The sequence below is a fragment of the Mustela putorius genome, unplaced genomic scaffold, assembly GCF_011764305.1.
Source record: "Mustela putorius furo isolate JIRA1106 unplaced genomic scaffold, ASM1176430v1.1 tig00000179_pilon_pilon_pilon, whole genome shotgun sequence".
NCBI classification, from domain to species: domain Eukaryota; kingdom Metazoa; phylum Chordata; class Mammalia; order Carnivora; family Mustelidae; genus Mustela; species Mustela putorius.
The window spans coordinates 8,554,952-8,579,400 of NW_025421305.1; the positions used below are offsets into that span (position 1 = coordinate 8,554,952).

General features: G+C 37.7%; 1 protein-coding gene across 2 annotated transcripts in view; it reads right to left on the reverse strand.

The window, feature by feature from the left end:
* Window positions 1-24,449, reverse strand: part of VWA8 (von Willebrand factor A domain containing 8) — a 325,814-nt gene that overhangs the window by 107,950 nt on the left and 193,415 nt on the right. For both annotated transcript variants that reach the window (XM_004759284.3, XM_045076623.1), the window contains 5 exons: window positions 22,607-22,812; window positions 21,220-21,371; window positions 4,734-4,842; window positions 3,061-3,199; window positions 1,423-1,622 (listed from right to left, as the gene is read on the reverse strand). In XM_004759284.3, the coding sequence (XP_004759341.1) occupies window positions 1,423-1,622; window positions 3,061-3,199; window positions 4,734-4,842; window positions 21,220-21,371; window positions 22,607-22,812 (806 nt within the window). The remainder of the gene's footprint in view (window positions 1-1,422; window positions 1,623-3,060; window positions 3,200-4,733; window positions 4,843-21,219; window positions 21,372-22,606; window positions 22,813-24,449) is intronic.

The window sequence follows — 24,449 nt, forward strand, 5'->3', positions numbered from 1 at the left end:
CGCATCTTTAATACCCTTGGCTGATTTTCCCTGTGTCTCCCTGATTTCTTAGTATTTCACTGCCCCAGAGCTTAGACTTCTCTCCTCACTATCACTCCCTTGGTGACCTCTTTCAGTCTCATGGTTTTTAATAACATGTGTCTGCGAAGGACCACAGATTTATATTTCCTATTCTGATTTCCACCTACCTCCAGACTCATCTACTGGATGTCTGACAGGCATCTCAGATTTAACCCAAGGTCTAATCCCTGCCAAATCAATTCCTCATCTCAACTGATGGTGACTCCATCCTTTCAGTTGCTCAGGCCCTAAACCTTGAAGTTGCCCTTAATTAACTCTACCCTCTTTCACCCCCTGCATTTGATCTGGTAGGAAATCCTGTTGGCTCTACCTTCAATATACATCCCAAATCCATCATTACCGACAACCTTCCTTCTCTAAACTGCAATGATCTCTTGCTGGATCATAGCAAAAATTTCTTAACTAGTCTCCTTCATTCTGCCTCAGCACCTAAAGACTATTCACTGTGGAGGAGCCAGAGAAATTCTTAAAAATGTAGGTCAGGGGACGCCTGGGTGGCTCAGTTGGTTAAGCAGCTGCCTTCAGCTCAGGTCATGGGATCAAGCGTCATGGGATCAAGTCCCACATCGGGCTCCTTGCTCCGCAGGGAGCCTGCTTCTCCCTCTGACTCTGTCTGCCTGTGCTTGCTCTCACTCGCTCTCTCTCTGACAAATAAATCAATAAAATCTTAAAAAAAAAAAAAAATGTAGGTCAGGTCATGCTACTCCTCGGCTTGAAATGCTCTAACATGTTCCTCCTCCTCCCCTAGGCAGGACCCAGGACATTACAATGGTTGAGGAGGCGCTGCACCATCTGCTTCTCCATCCCCGGCACCATGCCCCTTCCCCAGCCAGCTGAGCAACCTCTGTGACCTCACCTCCCCATACTCTCCCCCTCACACTATCTTCCCCACCATATTTCTTTAAAGATGGAACAAAACCATGCTCTAGCCACTGGGCCTCTGAACTTACATTCCCTTTGCCTAGAACTCTCTTATTTCAGATATCTGTTCTCCCCCTCACTTCCCCTAAGTCTTTGCTTAGGCATCCCCTCCTCATTTAGGCAAACCCTGCTCATCCACCCTATTTTAAATGTCGATCTTCCTGCCAGCCTTCTACTTTACTCTCCCTTGCTTCTCATCTTCTAACTTGAGATACTATTTAATGATTTCTTTTGCTTATTTAATGATTCCTACCTTCCTGCACCAGAATATAAGCTTTTCAGGCCAAAGATTTTTGTGTTCTGTTTGCTGCAGCATCTCCAGTAACAGGCACATGATCTATATTTGCCGAATGAATAATATGCTCGGTATGGTGGATACTAGGTGACCATAAGTATGCAAAAACCTTACACGAGCCTTACCTGCTGCTCATGGAGAATCACTTGACCCTTGAGGGGATTTCCCAGCGGTGCCACTGTCACAAATGGGTGCCAAACCCTACCGGCTATTCTTGGGAAGATGTCAGAGAAGTCCGCCAAGTAGCCACTTTTCCCGGTCATGTTCATGAAGTATAAGGTGATGGGATTGCATGCAACTACGTAGAGGGTATTTTCCTCATTTTCTGGAATGACAAAAGGTGTTAATTTTGTGGTCTGCACAAGATTTTCTGACTGGTTAACATGTCCAGTGCAATCTGAATCACGAGACAGAGCACACAGTTGGAACTCAGCCGATGATCTGTAGATGGACTGATTAGGAGACAGATATCTATAAATTAACTCTGATTCTAAGCTTTTCTCTAACAACTACAGAAGAGGGAAAAAACCAAAGGAAAAAAGCAACAGAACTCTAATTTGAATAAGTGGACAATACTGAAAGAGAGAGTTAAGTAATAGGAAGGACAGCATCTGGGTTTTGTTTTTAAGGGCTAACTCTGACTGACAGCAGCTGCCTGGAAGGATGTTTGGAAACGGTCAAGGCCAGCACAAAGTCTAACCACAAAAGCGCTCCTGACTAGCGAAGCCTCTCACAGGTGTGGGGTGGAGGGTCATGGCATACTCATTTCCAATCCCAAGAGATGCAACAAGGGGCCAAAGTTCAAAATCCATATATAGTCCCTACTAGTGAATGTAAGATATCTTCACAAGAGCACCAGTCTGTTAACAAAAAAAAACTCTGTATTTTTTTTTAAATTGACTCAGAGAGAAAGAGAGAGAGAGAGATCGAGATCACAAGTAGGCAGAGAGGTGGGTGTGGGGGGGGAGCAGGCACCCCGCCAAGAGGAGAGCCCAATGCGGGGCTCGATCCCAGGACCCTGGGATCATGACCTGAGCTGAAGGCAGAGGCTTTACCCACTGAGCCACCCAGGGACCCCATCTCTGTATATTTTTAAAACACATATTTTTTTTTTAACAAAGCTGATTTTAGGAATAAACAATACTCATTGAACTGATAGCAAAAACTTGCCTCAGCAATCCCCATTTTAGGCAAGTGAGTCTCTCCCTTTCTCCTGTCATCATCTCTGTTTTATAGGACCTTAGTAACTGCCATCAATTGAAAACTTCTGCCAAAACGTAGCCAGGGCACGCTGCATGAATCAGGAGGTAATGGCAACAGTCCAGAAAAGCAGATGCCAAAAATTCACATCCTTTATTCGCCATTCTTTACAATAACTTTAATGACTGCAAATCACTCCAGCTCTTTCATATTTCATGTAATCATCAAACTGGAATCCCTGCCCCCATATCCAATGTTTCTCTTTTTCTTTTCCCCTTCTATTTTTAGCACATGCCTGGGTATGTTTAACTTTGTGCTACAATTGTAATGAGAAACAGATATATGCTCACAAACTTAGCAGGGCGTAAGTGGATTCCACAATAGTATTTTGTTAGGTTATTATAGGAAATTAGTTCTAAATTACATACAATTACTATCTAATCCAAAAATGACACAGTTCCTGAGTCTATCATAGACTTCTTGATGTTTAGAGGTTCTTTTAGTCCCTCTTTAAAAAAAAAATCAATGCAGGAAGGAAAAATCAAAAGAGTAAATTGACATACCATGTGATGTAGCAATGTCACAGACTAAGTTAATTTCATCCAATGGTAACTTCCAGGAGGCACATTCTTCAGTAAAGGTTTGGGCTCTTTCTTCATATCTTTCTATTGGATATTCCTGTATGTTTATAAAGGCTGGGCCCTATAATAAAGTAGTTATCTGGGTTGAGGAATTTAGGTAGTTACCAAACTGTAGAAAGGCTAAAGTTTTTCTAAAATATAGAGTTTAAATTCAAATACTCAACATATTAAATTACCTCGTCTAATTTTATTGACTGCTATGGTGCCTATAACAATAGTAATACCACATACTTGCATTTATAAATGCTTTCATTTGTGCTATCTTATTTAAGTTCTCACTTTCTTTTCTGTTTACTGACAAAATATACCCGATATAAAATCCCATAGGTTTCTCATGACTGTATCCCTTCCTAAGTCAAGAGCAAGTTTTGAACTGTAAGTCTTAGGACCCAGGGTTGGCCAAACCAGGAGAATAATCTGTAACTGTATGAATCAGGGCCTGATACCATTCCATTGTAAAGAATGATTATTATATCATTATATAGAAAGTAAGGGCTGAATCTGGGTCCTTGAAATAAAATATACATAAAAAGTGACATTCTAAATTTAAAAAAAAGCTTCCTGATAACCACTACCATTATTTACAAAAGGCAGACCATAACACACTTAATGAACAATCATATAAACAGAAGGAGAGGAACTAATTTAATAATGTTATTGATATTAAGGCTGGGTCCTTTGACATGAACACATATAGACATAACCACACTTTCAATATCTGCATCTGTACTGTTCTTAATTAATCAAAGATGTCTGGGTTAGATAGTGACCCTTGTGGCATCCCTGCCACCCTCGATCCTGCCCCTTTTGATCTAGTCCAAGTCTCAGGAGCCGGAAGTCTAAAAACTACGTTCCTCATCCTCTCTGGTAGTAAGGGTTCCAGGTATTGAGGTTCTGCCAATGAAATGCACTTGAACGGTCCACAGGTCAAATCTGAGCTACCGCCTGCTTTTGTAAATAAGATTTTATGAGGACACAGCCACATTTCTCTGCTAACATACTGTCTACGGCTGTGCCACCCCCAGCAAAGGCGAGTAGCTGCAGCAGCAGAATCTGTGTGGCCTAGAACACTTACTGTGTGGCCCCTTCCAGAAAAACCTCGCTGATCTTGCCTGGCTATGTGGCTGCCAGCCACAGGGGTGGTGGGAGTAGCAGAAGCACTCATCCTGAGACTGAAAATCCAGTGGTGACCTGTTGACTTCTGTTCCTTCTGTCCCTTCTAATGAGCATCCAATTCCCCACAGTAAATCCCTTTCTGCTTCAAATATCTAAAGGAGCTACTGTTACAACTAATGACTGATACTCTTTCCCTTTGTCTATTTACATGGAAACAAATATCATGGAGCCAGTGTTCTAGGATAACACACAACATACCTGACTCTAATTCAGGTTAGCTTTTAGGAATTCTATTAGCCATTAGCAATGATCTACATTGAACTCCTTGGAGGCCAGACTGGCTTGAGACGGGAGCAGAAGCGAAATCTAAAATTACCTTAGAACAAGTCATTTCTGAGATTATATGGGTTTTTCTCAGGGAAGACAGAGAAAAAAATCTGTAACATTCAATATTTTAATGAAGAAATAATGATATCAACCTTTATGTCTATATGATGAGTTTCTGCTGGACACAACAGTTTTTGTATTCCACTTCTTGACTGGCCAACTGTCCAGTAGCCCAGGAACGTCTGCTCTGGCAGAGGCAACCTGGCAAGGATGATTTGAAAAGTCAACATTTCTTCTTGTTTCCAAGTCATAGAAAAAAAAAAAGTGAGCCATCTATTATCAACCACATGAATAAATTTGGAGAATGCTTCACTTAGGAGTGAGTTATATTTTATTTTATTAAAAGATAGTCTTTAGTATGACATTTAGAATATACTTTAAGAATTAGATGATACTCCTGCTGTTTGCAATGACATGGATGAAGGTAGAGAGTATTATGCTAATCGAAATAAGACAGTCAGAGACAGACTGAATACCATATGATTTCACTCATATGTGGAATTTAAGAAACAAAACAAGCAAAGAAGGAAGAGAGAGAGAGGAAGAAATCAAGAAACAGACTCTTAACTATAGAGAACAAAAGTGATGGTTACCAGAAGGGAGGGGTGTGGAGGGATGGGGGAAATAGGTGATGGGGATTAAGGAGTCCACTTGTTCTGATGAGCACTGGGTCGTGTGTAGAATTCCTGAATCACTATATCGTACAACTGAAACTAATACCACACTGTGTGTTAACTAACTGGAATTAAAATAAAAACTCAAAAAAAAATTTTTCACATTTCTAAAACTCAGAAGGTAAAGTCCTGTTCTGTTTTTAACTTGATGACAATAATTAAGGTTTACATATTTTTTCCTTGAATTGGTAAAATACTTTGTGATTTAATACCTCAATTCCTAATAAACTATAGAAAAGATTTAGAGAAAAAAAATGAAACATTCTAACAATTTTTTAGTCTGCTTTTTAAAATTTGGAATCAAATAATATTATAAAATAATATAATAATATTATATAAAATATATTTATATAAATATATATATTTATTATATTATTAAAATAATATAATAATATATAAAAATATATTATACATATAAAATATAAAAAATAATAAAATCAAATAATAAATAGTACACAATACTACAAGTCCTATATTTGTAAGTTGTACAGGGCAAGTTTTATAGAGTGTATTTTAGCACTTTAAACCTTTTCTTTTTTTTTTATACTTTGAATTAAGTATGATATACATAATATCATAATATCATAATATCTGTATGTATGATACACATACAGAAATATTCACACCAATGTATCACTTAGCCCTGAATGCACCTCGGTATCCAGGTCATTATTTCCACTAAGGGAGCTACTGTCCTGACTTCAATGGAATTACTGTGTTTACATTCTTTTTTATTTAAAGTTATTTTTAGATAAAGCAATTTGTCAAAATACAGCAATCCTAGAAAACCACAAATTTTTGAGAATAAAGCCTTTTCATTTTAATCATATTATCTATTCTTCGAATCTTTTTTTTAAAAAAAGAACCATTAATTTGTCACTTAATTTATTATAAATTTCTTATTCCATGGCAAAAACGATTTAAAAAAATGATTCAGAGTTAAAAAGTTGTTTAAAAATAATGCATGTGGAAAAAAAAATGCATGTGGGACTATCAACTGAAATACATGCTTGGAATGAGTTTGATGATCATTAAAAGAGTGTATATTTATATTTAGAGATTATTTTATTTTCACTAACAGGAGTACACAGTATTTCCATATGCTTAATAAGACCATGTAAGGCTCAGACAGTTTTTACATAAAATAATGGAACCAAGCATTCTGGTGGAATATGCTTCTTGTCCCTTTGAAATGCTAATGTCTGCCATACACACAAAAGAATTTTACAGAGAAATTCTTCTAATTCCTATGACATAAGTCTTTCAAAAGGAGTTTTTTGCTTTTTTAATCTATCATCTAAAACACATTTTAAGTGTCTGGACAATTATCCTGATTGGTCAGCCACTTCCCTGTTTACTAGAAATGAGGTGGGAGGGGCACCAAATCAGGGGATTTACAGTTATTGTGTTTCCTCTTTTAAATGTAATAAAAACACATTTCAGCGTCAAAAGGGCAGATCTTGAAAACGTGTTGCAGAGTAGAATCTCTCCTTGTTAGGGAATGAGCAGCATTCTTCACTTGGTTTCAGCAGTTCACTAAAGGAGAATTAGATCTCTAAAAAGCAAAGGAGAAAACGGAGGAAGGACACACCTTATCTCCCTCAAACCTAGAAGACTTAGTATAACAAGATGCAGGAGGCCTGGGTTCTAGTTCTAGTTCTTCTATTAACTAGCTCTGCAAACACGGGAAGGAAAGAGTCTGCTAACTGCTCCGAGTGTTATCTTCTTCCTTTGTGAAATGAAAGGGATGATATGTGCAAGTTTCCTTAAAGATTTAGGAGTCTCTGATGATGGATCACTGGAGTGGGTAGAGGGAAGCGTCCGTGCTAAATTCAACAGCCTTCCAGTACCTTCGCGTTCCAAAGTGAAAATAGAATGAAAATACCTATACCTGCCAACAGAATCAGTGCCCTGACAGACAAGTTTGCTTTATTAAAGCTTATAAAAAGAGGGTCTAAATACATCCCAAATTAGCTCTTTGAAGACAACAGAATCAGTTACACATCTTGAAGTCTAATTAGAAGTGGACAATTGCTTTAAAAAAAATGATCCCTGTGCACCTGGGTGGATCAGTCGTTAAACATCTGCCTTTGGCTCAGTCATGATCCCAGGGTGCTGGGATAGAGCCCCACATCAGGCTTCCTGCTCCAGCAGGAAGTCTGTTTCTCTCTCTCCCTCTGCCCCTGCTTGTGTTCCTTCTCTCACTGCCTCTCTCTCTCTCTGTCAAATAAATAAATAAAATCTTAAAAAAAAAAAAAAAAGATCCTTGGTTGACAGGTTGATATCTACCCTAAAAAATGGATTTAATAGCCTTTAATAATCTCACAAAAAATATACAGATGCTTAAAAAAACCCCACAAACCTTTGTCCACTTGAGAAAAATTAACTTTATTCAATTTCTAGTTTTTATGCACGGTTTCTGGAATGCTCATGAAATCTGGTTTGAACTTGCAAACTCATTCAACATAATATTCATGGAAATTACAGGGTGCCTGGTTCCAACAAAAATTAGCACTAGCTGTTTGTTTGGCAGCATATGGGAAGGATATTCAGGTACCCCATATAGAAACTATCTGGAACCATGTAACAAGAGTGCTTTTGGCAATAATGGCTAAAACCAAAAGACACACGTGGGGTGTTCTGGAGTTATACAACAAACTGATTCCATCTTGCTTCTTGGTAACACAAAGTGTTGTCCTAAGATTTTTGCTGTGGGCTCCAGACTGGCCACCTGAGGTAAACCAAAGCCCCTCATTAATTTTTCACTACTAGTCCTCCCAATAACTTGTGGAAAAATCTATTACTAACTGTTTCCCCTTCAATAAGTCAGTAGTCAGGGGAAGGGGAAGCAGTGTATTGGGTGCATGAGCAAGCTTTGGTATTGGAAATATAATCAACACTAATTCGGGGCTAACTCTAAAGGAATAACCAGTTAACAAAATGCCATATATTCCATTACTGAAATCTGTCATCCAATTTTAACCACACTTAAATTGTTTACACCTGATTTCACGGAAATGACAGTGGCATTTTCCATGATTTTTAGATCCTGACACTTGTGTTGTTTAACTCTATTAAAGTCTTAGCTGGAATGATGTTTGGATTTGATTTTAAGGAGGAGGAGGATGAACTTAAGGCCTATAAATAGCACTACTTTTTATCTTCAATGCCATTCATGAATTTCTGTTTTTTAAAACAATGAAGTATTTCAATTCATATGTTGTGATGTTTCTTAATCCCTTTTGGAAGTATTAATAAAGATCTGGAAGTAAAAGTTTGAACTGAAAGAAAGGTGAATACCAAAATTATGACTCAGATCAAATTATACAGAAGGCAAACCAAAGTTTTTTTCTAAGCATGCACACAATTCATAACATGATGGATATGGACCCCAAAGCTGAGTAATAGAGTCTGAATGACATGCAAGAGATTTGTCTAAGATTGTTTCCATAAAGAGGTGATCTGGGGTTTTAAAGAGTATGTTCTGGAGAATTTCTGCCTTCTCTGAACATTTGCCAGTACTATTTCTGGAGTCTGAAAGAAACACATGAAAAAGATTTGTATCTTTCTAGGGGCATTATGCAATTGGAAGTTGTTGATGTACCTATTAGCAACAATTCCTAAAACATCTCCTTACCACAAGAACTACTAATTTTCATGGGAATAGTGGAACCCCTCGGGGTAGTTCCACCAACTCTCAAAACTTCATCAATAACTACCATCTTGGGGCGCCTGGGTGGCTCAGTGGGCTAAGCTGCTGCCTTTGGCTCGAAGGGATCTCGGGGTCCTGAGATTGAGCCCCGCATCGGGCTCTCTGCTCAGCAGGGGGCCTGCTTCTCTCTCTCTCTCTCTCTCTCTCTCTCTGTGTCTGCCTCTCCATCTACTTGTGATTTCTCTCTGCCAAATAAATAAATAAATAAAATCTTTAAAAAAAAAAAAAAACTACCATCTTGAAGAAGAAAAAGATCAACTCTGATTTTAGCAGTCTTCACACACCTGATGTTTTAAATCTAACCTCTCACAAAAATTAGTTTGGATTGTCCCACTGAGTTTACCAGAGCCTTTCATGGAATAACCCTGACAAATATTACCACTTTTGGCTCTTATGCCTTCCTCTCACTCTCCAGCCAATTTAGGCCTTTGCCACTTTGAACTGCTACTTGCTCTTCCTGAACAAGCTATGCATTTTCATGCCTCCATGAGGCTATTACCTTTTCCCAGAATTCCTCTCTGCTATTGCCTCTTTGGTGAAATCCTTCTCATTCTTAAGGCCCAATTCAAACATCACTTCTCCTTGCATCTTTTGCCCATATTTCTTTCTGAGAAGAATGAATCTCTTGCTCTTCTGGGTTTCCATGGAACTTTGCACATTTGGAGCTCTTAGAAACTGTTAGGATACAGTTCTGTAGAATTTGCTATTTTCAAATTTAAGGCCTGATAGAGAATAAAGTTTTTGAAAGCAAAGTCAGAAGTGAATCCTTCTAAAAATTTGTGTTTACTAAAAGAAAAAGTCAGCATACTTAAAAAAAGGAAATAGAAAAGCACCTTAAAACACTTTGTTATAATGGATCTTACTATTTCCCAGTTACTCTCCCTTACTTGCTAGAAACTTCTGAATCTCCCTGCCCTATAATCTCTTGTGTTGCTGTTAAGTTAATTTTGTTTTGCTGCATATGCTGCGCGCACAAGGAGTATGTGTAGGTGTGTTTCCCGTCTCTGCCTGGCTCTGCATTAGACACAATGGCTTTCACTTTCTAACTTACACTCATGTTCCTCTGCTGCCTAGGTCCTGCTGACATCACAGAAATGAAGAGTAATTTGGATGCATGAGATGGAAAAAGATCGGGGGAAACTTGCTCTTCTTGGCTGATGGTTCTCAAATATGCGCCCCAATATCCAGAATGACTGCGTGGTCTTAGTGCTGGTGCCTCGAGTCACTCTGTGCCAGAACGGACACTGTCAACTTGCTCAGCACATCTCTGGCTTCCTTCCTCCTGGAAGAAGGTGCCATAGTACGGTTCTGGAGCCTGGGATTCCTTTCTCTCCTCTTTCTTAAAGTTTTACTGCAAAAACTTCTCTTTGTCTGCCATCTGCTTTACCAACCACACCTTAGTATTTTCCCATCTTCAGTTCTTCCCTTTTCTAATTATCCACATCAAGAATGACAGGGATTGAATTTTCCCCAGTTGGAAGTTCCCCACCCTTCCGACCCTCCCCACAGAAAACCTCTGTTATTTGCCACTAGAAGGACTAATAGGATGAGATAAACCAAACACGAATATAGCACTTTGAATATAACACTGCATAGCAAGGTTGGTACTTTACCCATTTTCCCAATGAGATGAATTCATCAAGGGTAAGGCTTACATTTTACTTGAATCCTTGACTCTCTGCTACTCAGAATCCATTCCCTCTGCCACTGAAATCTCTCTTGCTCTTGGGCCTCCTTTCCTTCCCACTGCCAGAGGCCAGCCCTCACTGATCATCACCCAGATGAAGGCAGCTGCTTCCAGGCAGGTCTTCCTGTTGTTCACTTTCATTGGCTTTGAGTTTGTTGTTGTTGTTTTTAAAGGAAAAAAAAAAAAAGCAACCAAAGAAATCCTTCTAAATTACACATTTGACCATGCTACTTTTGGCATCAAATTCTTCTGGGATTCCCTCTGACTCTTCTCTCCCTTTTAGCCCCATCACAAGGCATGCCCTTACTCCACCCTTTGAGTCACCAAACTACCGCAGTTTCTTTCTTTTTTTTTTTTTTTAAGATTTTATTTATTTATTTGACAGAGAGAGATCACAAGTAGGCAGAGATTTAGGCAGAGAGAGAAGGGGAAGCAGGCTCCCCGCTGAGCAGAGAGCCCAATACGGGGCTGGAAGGCAGCGGCTTAATCCACTGAGCCACCCAGGCGCCCCAAACTACCGCAGTTTCTAAAGTGTACCCTGGCCTCTTAAAATGGTCTCTGCTTGAAGTGTTTTCTTCTTTTTTGCATGGAGAAGGCCTAGTCATCCCTTAAGCATTCAGCCTGGTTAATCCTCCCTGACTCTCCCCCAGGGCAGAAGGCAGCAATCCTACCTCTCTGATTCTCTCTAGTGTGGCTTTAACAGAACACAAGTCACTCTTTACATGAGTACTTCCCCAATTAACCCTGAGCTCCCTGAAGGCAGGTATGAACACTTCATCACCTTTGTATTTCTGACTCCCTACCTAGTGTGTATGGATGCGAGAAACAAAGGCAAAAGAAAAAATTAAATCTCCTTATTGCTGACAGCCCACTGACAAGTCTTTGAAACAGGGAGTGTGACCTTCCTCTGGGAGCTCAGCTGCCTGGATGTTGACACTTTCCTAAGGCAAAAGGCAATCTTAGCCTGATCCCCAGGATCCTCTTTAACAGATAAAAATTCCTTTGGAAACTTCCTTTATCTCTTCCCTTTAATATACATGTTGGCAATATGGCCCACTGATAGACATCTGAGGGGTCTCCTGATTGAGGGTTTACTAAACAGTAATAAATGACCTTTTCCTAACAATAGCTAGCCCCCTCACGATCCTGGAAACCTTGTTTCCAAAACACACTGGAGGCTTGTGCTGTCCCTAACCCCTCCGGACTTGAAAGTATATAATGGGCTACTTCTTGTGACCTCAGTGCAGCTCTTTTCTGCCCATGGGTGTTGTCCCTGTGCTTTAATAAGACCACTTTTTACTCCAAAGACATCTCAAGAATTTGGTCTCAGCCATCGGCTCCAAACCCCACCACTTTAAACAGCATCATTTACCAAATAAATGCTCAAGTGTTTCTTAAATAAATGAACACTTGGCTACATCAGAACTGCCAACATCTTCACCTGCTTGTTTCTCATCTCAATGGCAAGTTGCAAACCACTACAGCTTTCTTCCCCCATGGCATCCTGATTACATGACTGAATAAATGATGCGATCTACTGTGTATTTGGAAGAACCAGCTATAGGTGGAGATCGGGAATTTCTGTGCAGGTAGGTGACATATTATCACCTGCAAATGCTCAAGGGAATCCAAGGATATTCTGTGAGACTATTTAAGATGGGTATGAAAGAAGATTCATAGACCTTAATGATTTCTATGTAGACTGGTTATATTTTAATTTTTTTCTGCATCTTCATAAAGGAGCTGAAAACAAATAAAATGGTTGTAAAGCTACTTTATCATATATCAAGAGAATATGGGGCAAAGGCTATGAAACTATAAAACCCAATACCACCCTTCTGCTCCTAATAGTTCTGGGATATCATTATGTAAATCTTATTACTTTTGAAAACTAAGAGCTCTTTTATGAAATGAAAGTAAATCATCATGTAGAGTGGACTTGTATACCTTAGAACTCCACGATCAGCATTGTGAGCTTATTTGTAAAAACAAAGACTATAAAAAGAAAATTATAGCATATAAGAGTTCAGAAAAATGGAAGGAGAAGCACAAAACTTTAAGAAGAGACTCTTAATGTGATAAATAGTAATAAATAGTAAACCAATCATTATTCCTATTTTCAAAAATAAAATTAAAGAAATTACTCCAAAGAGATGTCCCTGTTGGAATGTTCTCTTGGATGCCTGTGGTACGCCAAAGTTGGTTTTGGTGAGGAATGCAGCTGCTATTGATGTTCCAATTAATTACACAGGATAAGTCTTTAACATAGAAAACCAATTCCAGGCAGATACCCTTTCAAAGACATTCAGTCTAGATGAAGCTCTCCTGTCTGCACGTATGCACAACTATTTTTATTTTTGTTGCTTTAAAAGTGTTGTCTTCCCTCACTTGAGAGGTTTACGTTGATGTCAACCAATGCATAAATTTACTGATATTGTGTTGAAATGCAATAGAAATGTCTGGTTAATGTGATTTCTCCTTTGCCATTGGTCAGGGTGCAAACGTTCCACCCCGAGGGCAGGTATTGCAGTTGGTGTACCAGAGGCAAAGATCCCCAGATACAGCGATTTCAGAATAGACCTTTACTTCATCATTTTTATTTTATTTAAATAAGAAAATGAAAAGAATAATTCCAGTGCCTAGATAGTTGGTGGACATTTAAATAATAAAATATAGAAAAAAATACATATGTTAGAATATTCAAACAGTACGGAAAGTGGGGCTTCCTGTCTCTAATCTGGGGGCCTCTCTCAAAGGCAACTCTCAACAGCTACCGTTGCATTTTTAAGTTTAAAATGTGAACCCATTTAAGAAGTTCAGTAAAAATATTGGTTGGGGTGCCAGTCGATTAAGCATCTGACTCTTGATCTCGGGTCAGGTCTCGATCTCAGGGTTGTGAGTTCAAGCCCTGTGCTGGGCTTATTTAAAAAATAAATAAATAAATAAATAAATAAAATAAAAGGGACAGGATTCTTCATTTAGCAAATATACATCATAAGGAAACACATATAAAACTTTTTTAATTTCCTCAAACTTGTATTCCCTTTGGCTACTACAAATTAATGACTGGTAGATAATAGGTAGTCAGTGACAAACAGGCAATCAGTGCTTAAGGGGCACCTGGATGGCTCAGCTGGTTAAGCATCCAACTCTTGATTCTGGCTCAGGTCATGCCTCAGGATTGTGAGATCGAGCGCCGCAGAGGGCTCTGCACTGTAGGGGGAGCCTGCTTAAGCATGTTTCTCTCTACCTCTGCAACTCCTGCACCTGTGCTCTTTCTCTCAAAACAACAACAACAACCACAACAAACAAACAAGCAAACAAACAAAAAACAAAACACCACAAGACAAACAAGCCAACACACAAAAAGAAACTAGCTTAAGAATAAATTGTGAAATTTAAGAAACAAGGCAGAGGATCATAGTGGAAGAGAGGAAAAAACAAAGCAAGGTGAAACCAGAGAGGGAGACAAACCATAAGAGACTCTTCATCTCAGGAAACAAACTGAGGGCTGTGGGATGGGAAGGGGGTGAGGGGATGGGGTAACTGTGTGATGGACATTGGGGAGGGTATGTGTTATAATGAGCACTGGGTATTATATAAGACTGATGAATCATAGGCCTGTACCTCTGAAACCAATAATACACTATATGTTAATTTTAAAAAGAATAAACTAAGCAGCACTTAAAAAAAGAGATCAACAGAGTTCAGGACAAAGAATTTTAATATTTAAATATTTTATAGACATGTATGTCTCCTAGGGGCAGGGAGAGAAAAACGCATGATGCTAACTTCACAGGGTAGAGATAATTTCTCTGAATGTTTGCTTTATTTAAAAATGACCACAACCTTTGAGAAGATTCCATAAATTAGTTTTGTGTTACAAATCAGGAAGGAATAATGGCTAGTATGTTTTTTATGTATGGCAGCCAAATAAAGTTTTCTAGCTTGTTTTTATTTTCTAATGAATTACCTTGTATTTTATTTCATGATCCTTCACAGGAAAAAAAAAAAAAAAGAAAAAAAGAAAACTTAACTGGGAATGAAGAGGTCTCTCAAATGATCTTTATTATGCCAAAGTCTATGTTGATCTACTTTCTGACTTACTTTTCATTGTGAAATATCACTGGGGGCTACACCCCCTCAAAATCTGAATCTATCATCATTGTGAAATATCACTGAATCTATCAAAACTCTGTGAAGAGTTACACATGTATGACATCATAGACAGTGATGTTTCCAAGTTGCTTAACTAAAATCTCAGGGCACTTTTAAAACAATTTCAGTTAATTTTCAATATCCAAAGAGTAACTTTGAGTTGTAATTTGCATATCAGTCTGCCTTCATTTGTCCTTAGAATTGTAATTAAAATTATGTATATGTATACTGCCTAGAGCAATCTATGCCTTTAATGCCATTCCAATCAAAATTCCACCGGTATTTTTCAAAGAGCTGGAGCAAATAATCCTAAAATTTGTATGGAATCAGAAGAGACCCCGAATTGCTAGGGAAATGTTGAAAAAGAAAAACAAAACTGGGGGCATCACGTTACCTGATTTCAAGCTTTACTACAAAGCTGTGATCACCAAGACAGCATGGTACTGGCATAAAAACAGACACATAGACCAGTGGAACAGAGAGCCCAGATATGGACCCTCAACTCGGTGGTCAAATAATCTTCGACAAAGCAGGAAAAAATATACAGTGGAATAAAGACAGTCTCTTCAATAAATGGTTCTGGGAAAATTGGACAGCTATATGTAGAAGAATGAAACTCGACCATTCTCTTACACCATATACAAAGATAAACTTGAAATGGATAAAAGACCTCAACGTGAGACAGGAATCCATCAGAATCCTAGAGAAGAACATAGGCAGTAACCTCTTTGATATCAGCCACAGCAACTTCTTTCAAGATATGTCTCCAAAGGCAAAGGAAACAAAAGCGAAAATGAACTTTTGGGACTTCATCAGGATGAAAGCTTCTGCACAGCAAAGGAAACAGTCAACAAAACAAAGAGGCAACCTGGGAGAAGATATTTGCAAATGACAGTACAGACAAAAGGTTGATATCCAGGATCTATAAAGAACTTCTCAAATTCAACACACACAAAACAGATAATCATGTCAAAAAATGGGCAGAAGATATGAACAGACACTTCTCCAATGAAGACATACAAATGGCTATCAGACACATGAAAAAATGTTCATCATCACTAGCCATCAGGGAGATTAAAATTAAAACCACATTGAGATACCACCTTACACCAATTAGAATGGCCAAAATTAGCAAGACAGGAAACAACGTATGTTGGAGAGGATGTGGAGAAAGGGGAACCCTCTTACACTGTTGGTGGGAATGCAAGTTGGTGCAGCCACTTTGGAGAACAGTGTGGAGATTCCTTAAGAAATTAAAAATAGAGCTTCCCTATGACCCTGCAATTGCACTACTGGGTATTTACCCCAAAGATACAGATGTAGTGAGAAGAAGGGCCATCTGTACCCCAATGTTTATAGCAGCAATGGCCACAGTTGCCAAACTGTGGAAAGAACCAAGATGCCCTTCAACAGACGAATGGATAAGGAAAATGTGGTCCATATACACTATGGAGTATTACGCCTCCATCAAAAAGAATGAATACCCAACTTTTGTATCAACAAGGATGGGACTGGAAGTGATTATGCTGAGTGAAATAAGTCAAGCAGAGAGAGTCAATTATCATATGGTTTCACTTATTTGTGGAGCATAACAAATAACATGGAGGACATGGGGAGATGGAGAGGAGAAGGAAGTTGAGGGTAATTGGAAGGGGAGATGAACCATGAGAGACTATGGACTCTGAAAAACAGCCTGAGGGTTTTGAAGGGGCGGGGCGTGGGAGGTTGGGAGAGCCAGGTGGTGGGTATTATGGAGGGCACATATTGCATGGAGCACTGGGTGTGGTGCATAAACAATGAATTCTGTTATGCTGAAAATAAATAAATAAATAAATTTAAAAAATTATGTATATGTATAGTATTTGCCCCCATTAGCTTTCTAACCTTAAGCAATTGACATAGCTTCTCTGTGTCTCAAATTTGTCATCTATAAAATGTAATACTAATACTATATGTGTGCATCTGTATTTGTGTATATATATATATACACACATATGCACATATATACACATTTATGTATATATACACACATATATATATACACACATATATACCTAATATTATATATGATAGGTTTTTTATGAGGGTTATCTAAATTCATGTAAACAAGTGCCTGGCAATGCGCTGGGCACATACTTATCTATAAGTTGTTTACATTATCATCATCACATTATTATCATCAACATTATTGTTGTTAATTAATGTTTAGAGTATTCATACTCCATTGTAAATCTATGAAATAATAATTCTCTCAAGAAATGTGAAGTTGAGGGCACCTGGGTGGCTCAGTGGGTTAAGCCTCTGCCTTCGGCTCAGGTCATGATCCCAGGGTCCTGGGATCAAGCCCCGAGTCGGGCTCTCTGCTCAGCGGGGAGCCTGCTTCCCCCTCTCTCTCTGCCTGACTCTCTGCCTACTTGTGATCTCTCTCTCTGTGTCAAATAAATAAAATCTTTAAAAAAAAAAGTGAAGTTGAGAGTGGCATATAAATGTAAGATTTAAAATATTGTATAAGTCACTTAATATTATGTAAAAAAAACAAGATTTTTTCTTTTAAAACAAATGCTTCCTCCCAACATGTTAGAGACCATAAATTACTCTGAAAAACACTTAGATTTAAAAGAACCACTATGCTAATAGTATCTTTATTCCTAAATAAAGGATACTATTTTTGAAGTCAAAAATAAAAACTCATTTTAAGAAAAAACAAGAAAACTTTGTTTTGAAGTTTATTATCTATCCCTACCATAGCAGATAACTGATATGCTTTTAGTTGGGTCTTTAGACCTAGTTGTGTGTGCACTCATTTTTCCCTCCAACAATGGCATTTGAAACTCAATAGATCAGATTATTTTTTTTTTAAGAGATCAGAATTTAAGCCAAATCTTTCTATCTCTGCCTAAATTTCTCCCAGTGTGACTCCTTATTTGGCTAGGTCTCCCATCTCTTTGGCCTATCCTATCTCATGTACTAGAAACTTGAAAGGAAACAATAAACAAACAAACAAACAAAAAACCTCAGGAAGTACTGGTAGGAAGAGGCTAATGTAATGAGGGGGTTGAGGTGGCCAATTCTGATCTCAGTACTAAGAACTGGTGATATATTGCATATCAGTAAGAGCTGTGTTACACCTGACAAGCATGGTAAAATAGCCCCCTAGGACGACTCAGTCTAAAAGTACCAGGTTCAGCAAAGGTTTAATAAAGAAGATAAGTCATATTCACCTCATATTAGGATACTGGGCCTTTTAAAAATGTGCAGAAACCTATGAGATAGGTACCATCCTACACTCTTCAGGAGAACAAAAGGAGAAGTGACAGCATCTCTTCTGGGAATTCACCAAAGAGCAGGAATGGGAACATCACTGAACAGTCAAAATACAGTCTGATTGCAGCTGAGGAAGAAGGTGCTGTAGAAAATGGTACCAACAGTGCTCTACCATCATCTGTGCCCATGTGAAATCTTCCTTCTTCTACGATGTCTACCTTATATCCCTTCTTAGTTATACACAGTGGGTGCCAATTATTTTTCCATCCCCATCTTGAGCATGAATGTGAACACCTTATTCTGCTCAATGTAATTTTGTTCCCATCCAATAAACACTATGGTTGGATTAGAGAACAAGATGAAGAGGCTGTAGCAAGGATTTTTCATTCAGGGCAAAGTGATAGTAACAATAATTAAAATATTTGTCTTTCTTTTTTAGGAACAGAAGTCCAATGAAGACCTTTTTCACTGGTATATATATGCAGAGGTGGGCAGAAGCAGCCTGGAAGAACTGGGTTAGCAAAAGGTCTAGAGAAGTACAAGGTTTAGCAAAAGGCTTAGAAAAGTCAAAGCAAATTAGAAGACCACATGGGGACAACTTTAAAACTTCAGAGGTCTATGTGATTACTATTAATGATGTGCTACTCTAGGGAGAAACAAGAAAATGTCAGTATCACTCCTTTCTTATTTGTTTTTGTAAGGGGAGAAAATTAAGATTACATTAACATGCAAAGGATGTTAGAAAAGGAAGGAATCTTATCAATAAAGTTAACCTTATTAACTTTATGAAAATGACCCTATATTCTGGCTTCACTAGGAAAGTCTTATTTTACATCTCTTTTTACAATTATTATTACATGCATCCCCTTCCATTGTTAAACATGTACTAATTAGATGTTGTCGACTATAATTATGGTATTTAAAATGCCCTCATTTTGTCAACAGGCTAAGATGTGTTTCTCCATCACTGACCAGGCACACAGGTTCAATATGTGACTAATTGTTGAATTCCCAGGCCATTACTTTGTCACTTACCATGCTATCCTACCCAAAGTAGATGACCGATTGTTCAACAGTAATAGACGCATGGAACCAACAAAATGGCATCACAACTCTTGAGCTGCCCCAGTCATTATAATTTACCAGCATGGAAACAATGCTGTAAATGTGCAAACTGTAGTCTACTATTATCTCCAACCCAAGGGAAAATTCACTCCTCTATGAGTCTATTTTTAGCTATAAGCAGTGGGTAGACAACTAGCTGTTTCCATCCCCATCAGAGGCATGAGTGTGACCATCTTGTTTCTAGGCTCAATGTACTGTTTCCATAGATAAGTACTAGAATTGGCATTAACTTGCCAGAATTTTTCAGTTCAGAGCTGAGGACTGAAATGAATAAGTTAAATCATTTTATCTGTCTTCCTTAGAAACTTAAAATGCCAACCATTTTCTTTTGATTGATCTTACCAGCTGATATATATTTTAATTTTTATTTCAAGTTGTTCAAGCGTCCAAAAAAAAGTTATTTTTAAGTCATAAGTCTGGTTTCCATGAAGCCAAGACACTATAGGAATTTGTTAACAGTAATAAAAACCATCTTACTTTCAATTGAAAATAAAGATATAGTTCATAAAAAAGAAGTAAAAAACATGAGCACTTATAGAAGTTTGCACATTAAAGATAGTATCTTGAACTCTCCAATATAAAAGGTATGCTATTAATAAGTTAGCAAACTAGTTTCAAAATGCCTACAAACATTGCTAATCAATCAGTAAAACCGTAGAGAAAATCGTATGTCTTAACAGACACCAAATGACTCTTCAAAAAATTTACTCCTTCATTAATAATATAAACCAATTCACTGATGATTTCAAACATAACTCCATCTTGTGTTTTTACCACAAAAGGGAAATATTTGTTTCTCTTTAAGAATCTTTGAAAAAACTGTTAAAGCTTTAACAATTTATATTTATTTTTATTTGTATATATTCTGACAAGTTTTTATAATAATGTCAAAGAATAAATAAGGGTAATATATCCACTTAGGATGTATATGTATGTATGTGTGTGTGTGTGTATAGTTGGACTAGTCATTAATTTGTACTTAACAATTTTTTTTTCTTTTTAAAAGTTTTTTCTTTTTAGGGTGAAGCAGGCTCCTTGCTGAGCAGAGAGCTCGACACAGGTCTCAATCCCAAGACCCTGAGATCACGACCAGAGCCAAAGGCAGAGGTTTAACCACTGAGCCACCCAGATGTCCCAACAATTTTTTTCTAAGGAAGTAGAGAGTGCCTCCTACATGAGACTAAATTTAAGTAATAATTTAAAAGTAATTATTGTCCCTTGAGAATTATGGTAATTGACTATTTTTTAATAGAAAAGATAGCATTAGATGCATTATCACTTGAATGACAAACATCTAAAACTGTGTTCTAGTGAATTTGCACTGAACTTAATTACAAACTATATCAGCTATCTTTCTTGTAAACAACATATTTGCAGATTCTTTACTAAGGTTAAGTATGTAGCCCATAATTACAAAATAAAAGGCAGGCAATTGGCCTCCGTGAAACAAACCCACTTGTTTTCACTACCTCTTTCAATCTGTCGAGCTGAAATAAGAAACCAACATTCTCTTAAGTTAATATGATTATAATTTAGAAAATGATCACAACAGAAAAATATATGATGACATAAACAAGATCTTAATGAAATACATATTACTCCTTTTTGTAGCTTTCATGTTTGTACCATGATTTTGCACTAGATTAGGAAATGAGAGTCATAGTAATTCAACAAAAGGACAGAGACTGTTAAAGAAACAAATATTTCCCTTTATTTGATAACATTACATCTACTCATAAGACAGTCAAAATAATTAAAATTCTCAATTTACAGGCCTATAAATAATGCTACTCGACTGAAATCCAGCCAGCAAATAGCAACAGACATGTGAAAAGCTTACTCATGGAATTTCCACCCCATGCCAGTTTAGCAGCATGTAACAGTAGTTCAGAATTATCACCATTTAAGAATCAGAATAGTAACCCCAAGAGTATTTGACAATAATGAGTTTGCCTTACTCCTTCGCCAGCTGCACACTGGTTGGTTTTGCTCCGATAGGTATTCCGTATTTGTGCAAAGTGTTAATCAAAATCTCCCTCATGTCATTGTTGTAGGAATCGAAGTCAAACACATTCCTAACCACGCTGGAGAGACCTTCAGTGGGAAATTTCTGTATTAATAAAAAAAAAAATTCCTTAGGACACATGTGATTTATAAAACTGATAGAACAATAATGATTGAATCAACTTTAGCAAATATTTACAAGCCTTGTCAGGTAACAAGATAGGAGGAATATACACATTTTTCTTTTAATGTTTGCTCTGAAAACTTAGTATTTTCTTTTTCAAATAAATACTAGAATTTGAGGGGGCATAGCTCCTTCTCTCAAATGCTAAATCAGTGCTTAGATCCTGTTTGGTGACTTCCACTGCCTTTAAAATGAGTAGCAGATTGATAAAATTAAAAAAATTTGCTATTTATATAGATAGAGGAGTGTTGAATATCCATACAGAAGTAATTAGAGAAATCACAGGTCTATGAATAAATGAAAGAAAGGTAAAGGAGTAAGAAAGAAGTAAAGAAGAACATAGTAAGTACAGTGAATAGACAAATAGGAAATAGAGGGAAAGAAAAATATTACTAACAGCAAGATTCATACTGGCTGGATACTCTGGGTCCTCTGGTGGCTTTGTCTTGATTTTCTTTAGGCTCTGGGAAATGAACTGGTCTTTTCAAGGCTTAATATGCAGAATGAAGCTTTCTATTTTTCTTTCTAGATTTTCCTTAAAGGGTTGGGGACAGGTCAGAGGTCATGAGTCATTAGGTTGTGACTTTCTGCTCAGAGACTATTATTTATTACACAAGTAGAACTGACCTCAGTTTTTTTGTTTTCTTTACCATGGTGGACTATACATTTTATTTGTCTACAAAGAACTGCATTTTCCAGTCCAGTTATTCTATCTTATAGAACCTTCTTGCAGTATTTACAGGCATATCATAAATACTGTTAGTTCCTAGTAAGTTTTCTATCTTCATGTCTTTTGTTTTCAAAATGGAAATACTTTTCGCTAGGATACTACATGCTTGTTGTATAAAGTTGAACAGTGGTAAAGTTTCACTGCATCTCACTCTCTTGTCCTCTCTCACCCCTCAAAAAACCCCACCAAATTTCCCAGCTCCTTGGTAATGGCCATGGCATAGAACCTTGCCTAAGTCAACTCAAAGGCTAAATGTCAACTGCTCATCAGTCTTCCAGATTGAAAATTTAGATTACAAACACTTCATATTTTATCTGAATCCGTACTATATTTTAGAAATGGAAAGACTTGGTATACATTAAGCAGTCTAAAAAAACACCAAGATTAATGGTTTCTTTTAAACCTTTCTGCACAGGCATATGCATACCTGTAAATGTTTCACTATGTTGACAACTTCTCTGGTAGAATAAGGATAGTTAATAATCCCCTGGTCAGCTAAACTCCTCAGCTCTCCAAAGGCAGCCACAAGCTTCTGAAGGATGGGCTCAGGCACATTTGGTCCATATTGCCTAAGCATTTTGAGCTCTGAATGGGGTTTGGGATTATCAACTGCATGGCAGCTAAAAATATCACCTAGAGGAGAAAAGAGATTCACATTCAGCATGCAAGTAATCCATTATAATGCCATAGGAAATACGGAATGACCATTTAAAGAGTCACTGGTTGTTCACCAAAGCACTTCCATTTTTAAATGTGTAAAACTGTACAGAAAGCCTGTCCAACAATAGGATGGTATAGAGAAGCAAGCAAATGACTGAAGCATGAGAAAAGGAAATGGAGTGACGTGTGGTTTATTCTTCACGGATTTTTCTGTTAAAAAATTATATAATATCTGAATACAATCCCACTGGGAGATACTCAAATAAAAAAGCCAAAAAAGGGAAGTCTCCCTATAGCTCTACCAATCCCTCTCCCTCCCCTACAGGCACCCAGGATTAACAGTTCAGTGTATTTATTCTTCCACCCTTGCATTAGTCTTTGTAAAAATGCACACATACAAACTCATAGTTTTAGTGATTAATTTTCTTTTCATTGTAAAATACTCTTCATGTTGTTCTGAGACTGTGTTTTTAACTTTAACACACGTTGAATATTTTCAAATATTATATACATCTATCTCACACACGTTTCTTTACGTACACCAAAAAGGGAGAGTTGGTATCATCACTCCATACACAATTTATATCCTATGCAGATTGCTAGAATACACTTTGGAAGTTTGTTTTGGAAAAGTAAGCCTTCAGAGACAATGTCTAAACTAAAATTAAGAAAGGAATGTAGAAACACAAAATATTTCAACTGTAATTTAGGCAACTGAGATAATCCTAGAACAGCATAATCTATGCTCAAGAGAGATGGATTTCTCATTTAAAAGTTCATGTAATTTTACTGATTCACAATCCAAGAGACCAGGGGCCAAAGGAAGTTAAAGTACATAGGTTTGCATTATTTAATATGTTCATTTCAGAAATAACTTCCTAGTTCTTAAAAATCATTTAAATCATACAGGTACCTGGTTGGCTCAGCTGGTTAAGTGTCTGACTTTTTTTTTTTTTAAAGACTATTTATTTATGGGGTACCTGGGTGCCTCAGTGGGTTAAGGCCTCTGCCTTTGGCTCAGGTCATGATCTCAGAATCCTGGGATTGAGCCCCGCATCTCTGCTGAGCGGAGAGCCTGCTTCCTCCTCTCTCTCTGCTGGCCTCTCTGACTACGTGTGACCTCTCTCTCTCTCTGTCAAATAAATAAAAAATATCTTTAAAAAGTTAAAAAAAAAAAGACTATTTATTTGTTTGACAGAAAGAGTGAAAGAGCACAGCAGGGGTAACAGCAGAGGGAGAGGGAGAAGCAGACTCCCCGCTGAGCAGGGAGCCCAATGCAGGTCTCAATCCTAGGATGCTGGGATCGTGACCTGAGCAGCTGCTTAACTGAACGAGCCACCAGGCATCCTGAGTGTCTTGCCTAGTTTTTGCTTTTTTTTTTTTTTTTAAATTAACATAAAGTGTATTATTTGTTTCAGGGGTACAGGTCTGTCAATCATCAGGCTTACACAATTCACAGCACTCACCATAGCACATACCCTCCCCAATGTCCATCACCTAATCTCTTGACTTTTGATCTCAGCTCAGGTCATGATCTCAGGGATGGACATTTGGGTTCTTTCCATTGTTTGGCTATGTAAACAATGCTCTATCACCTATCTTTATACTTA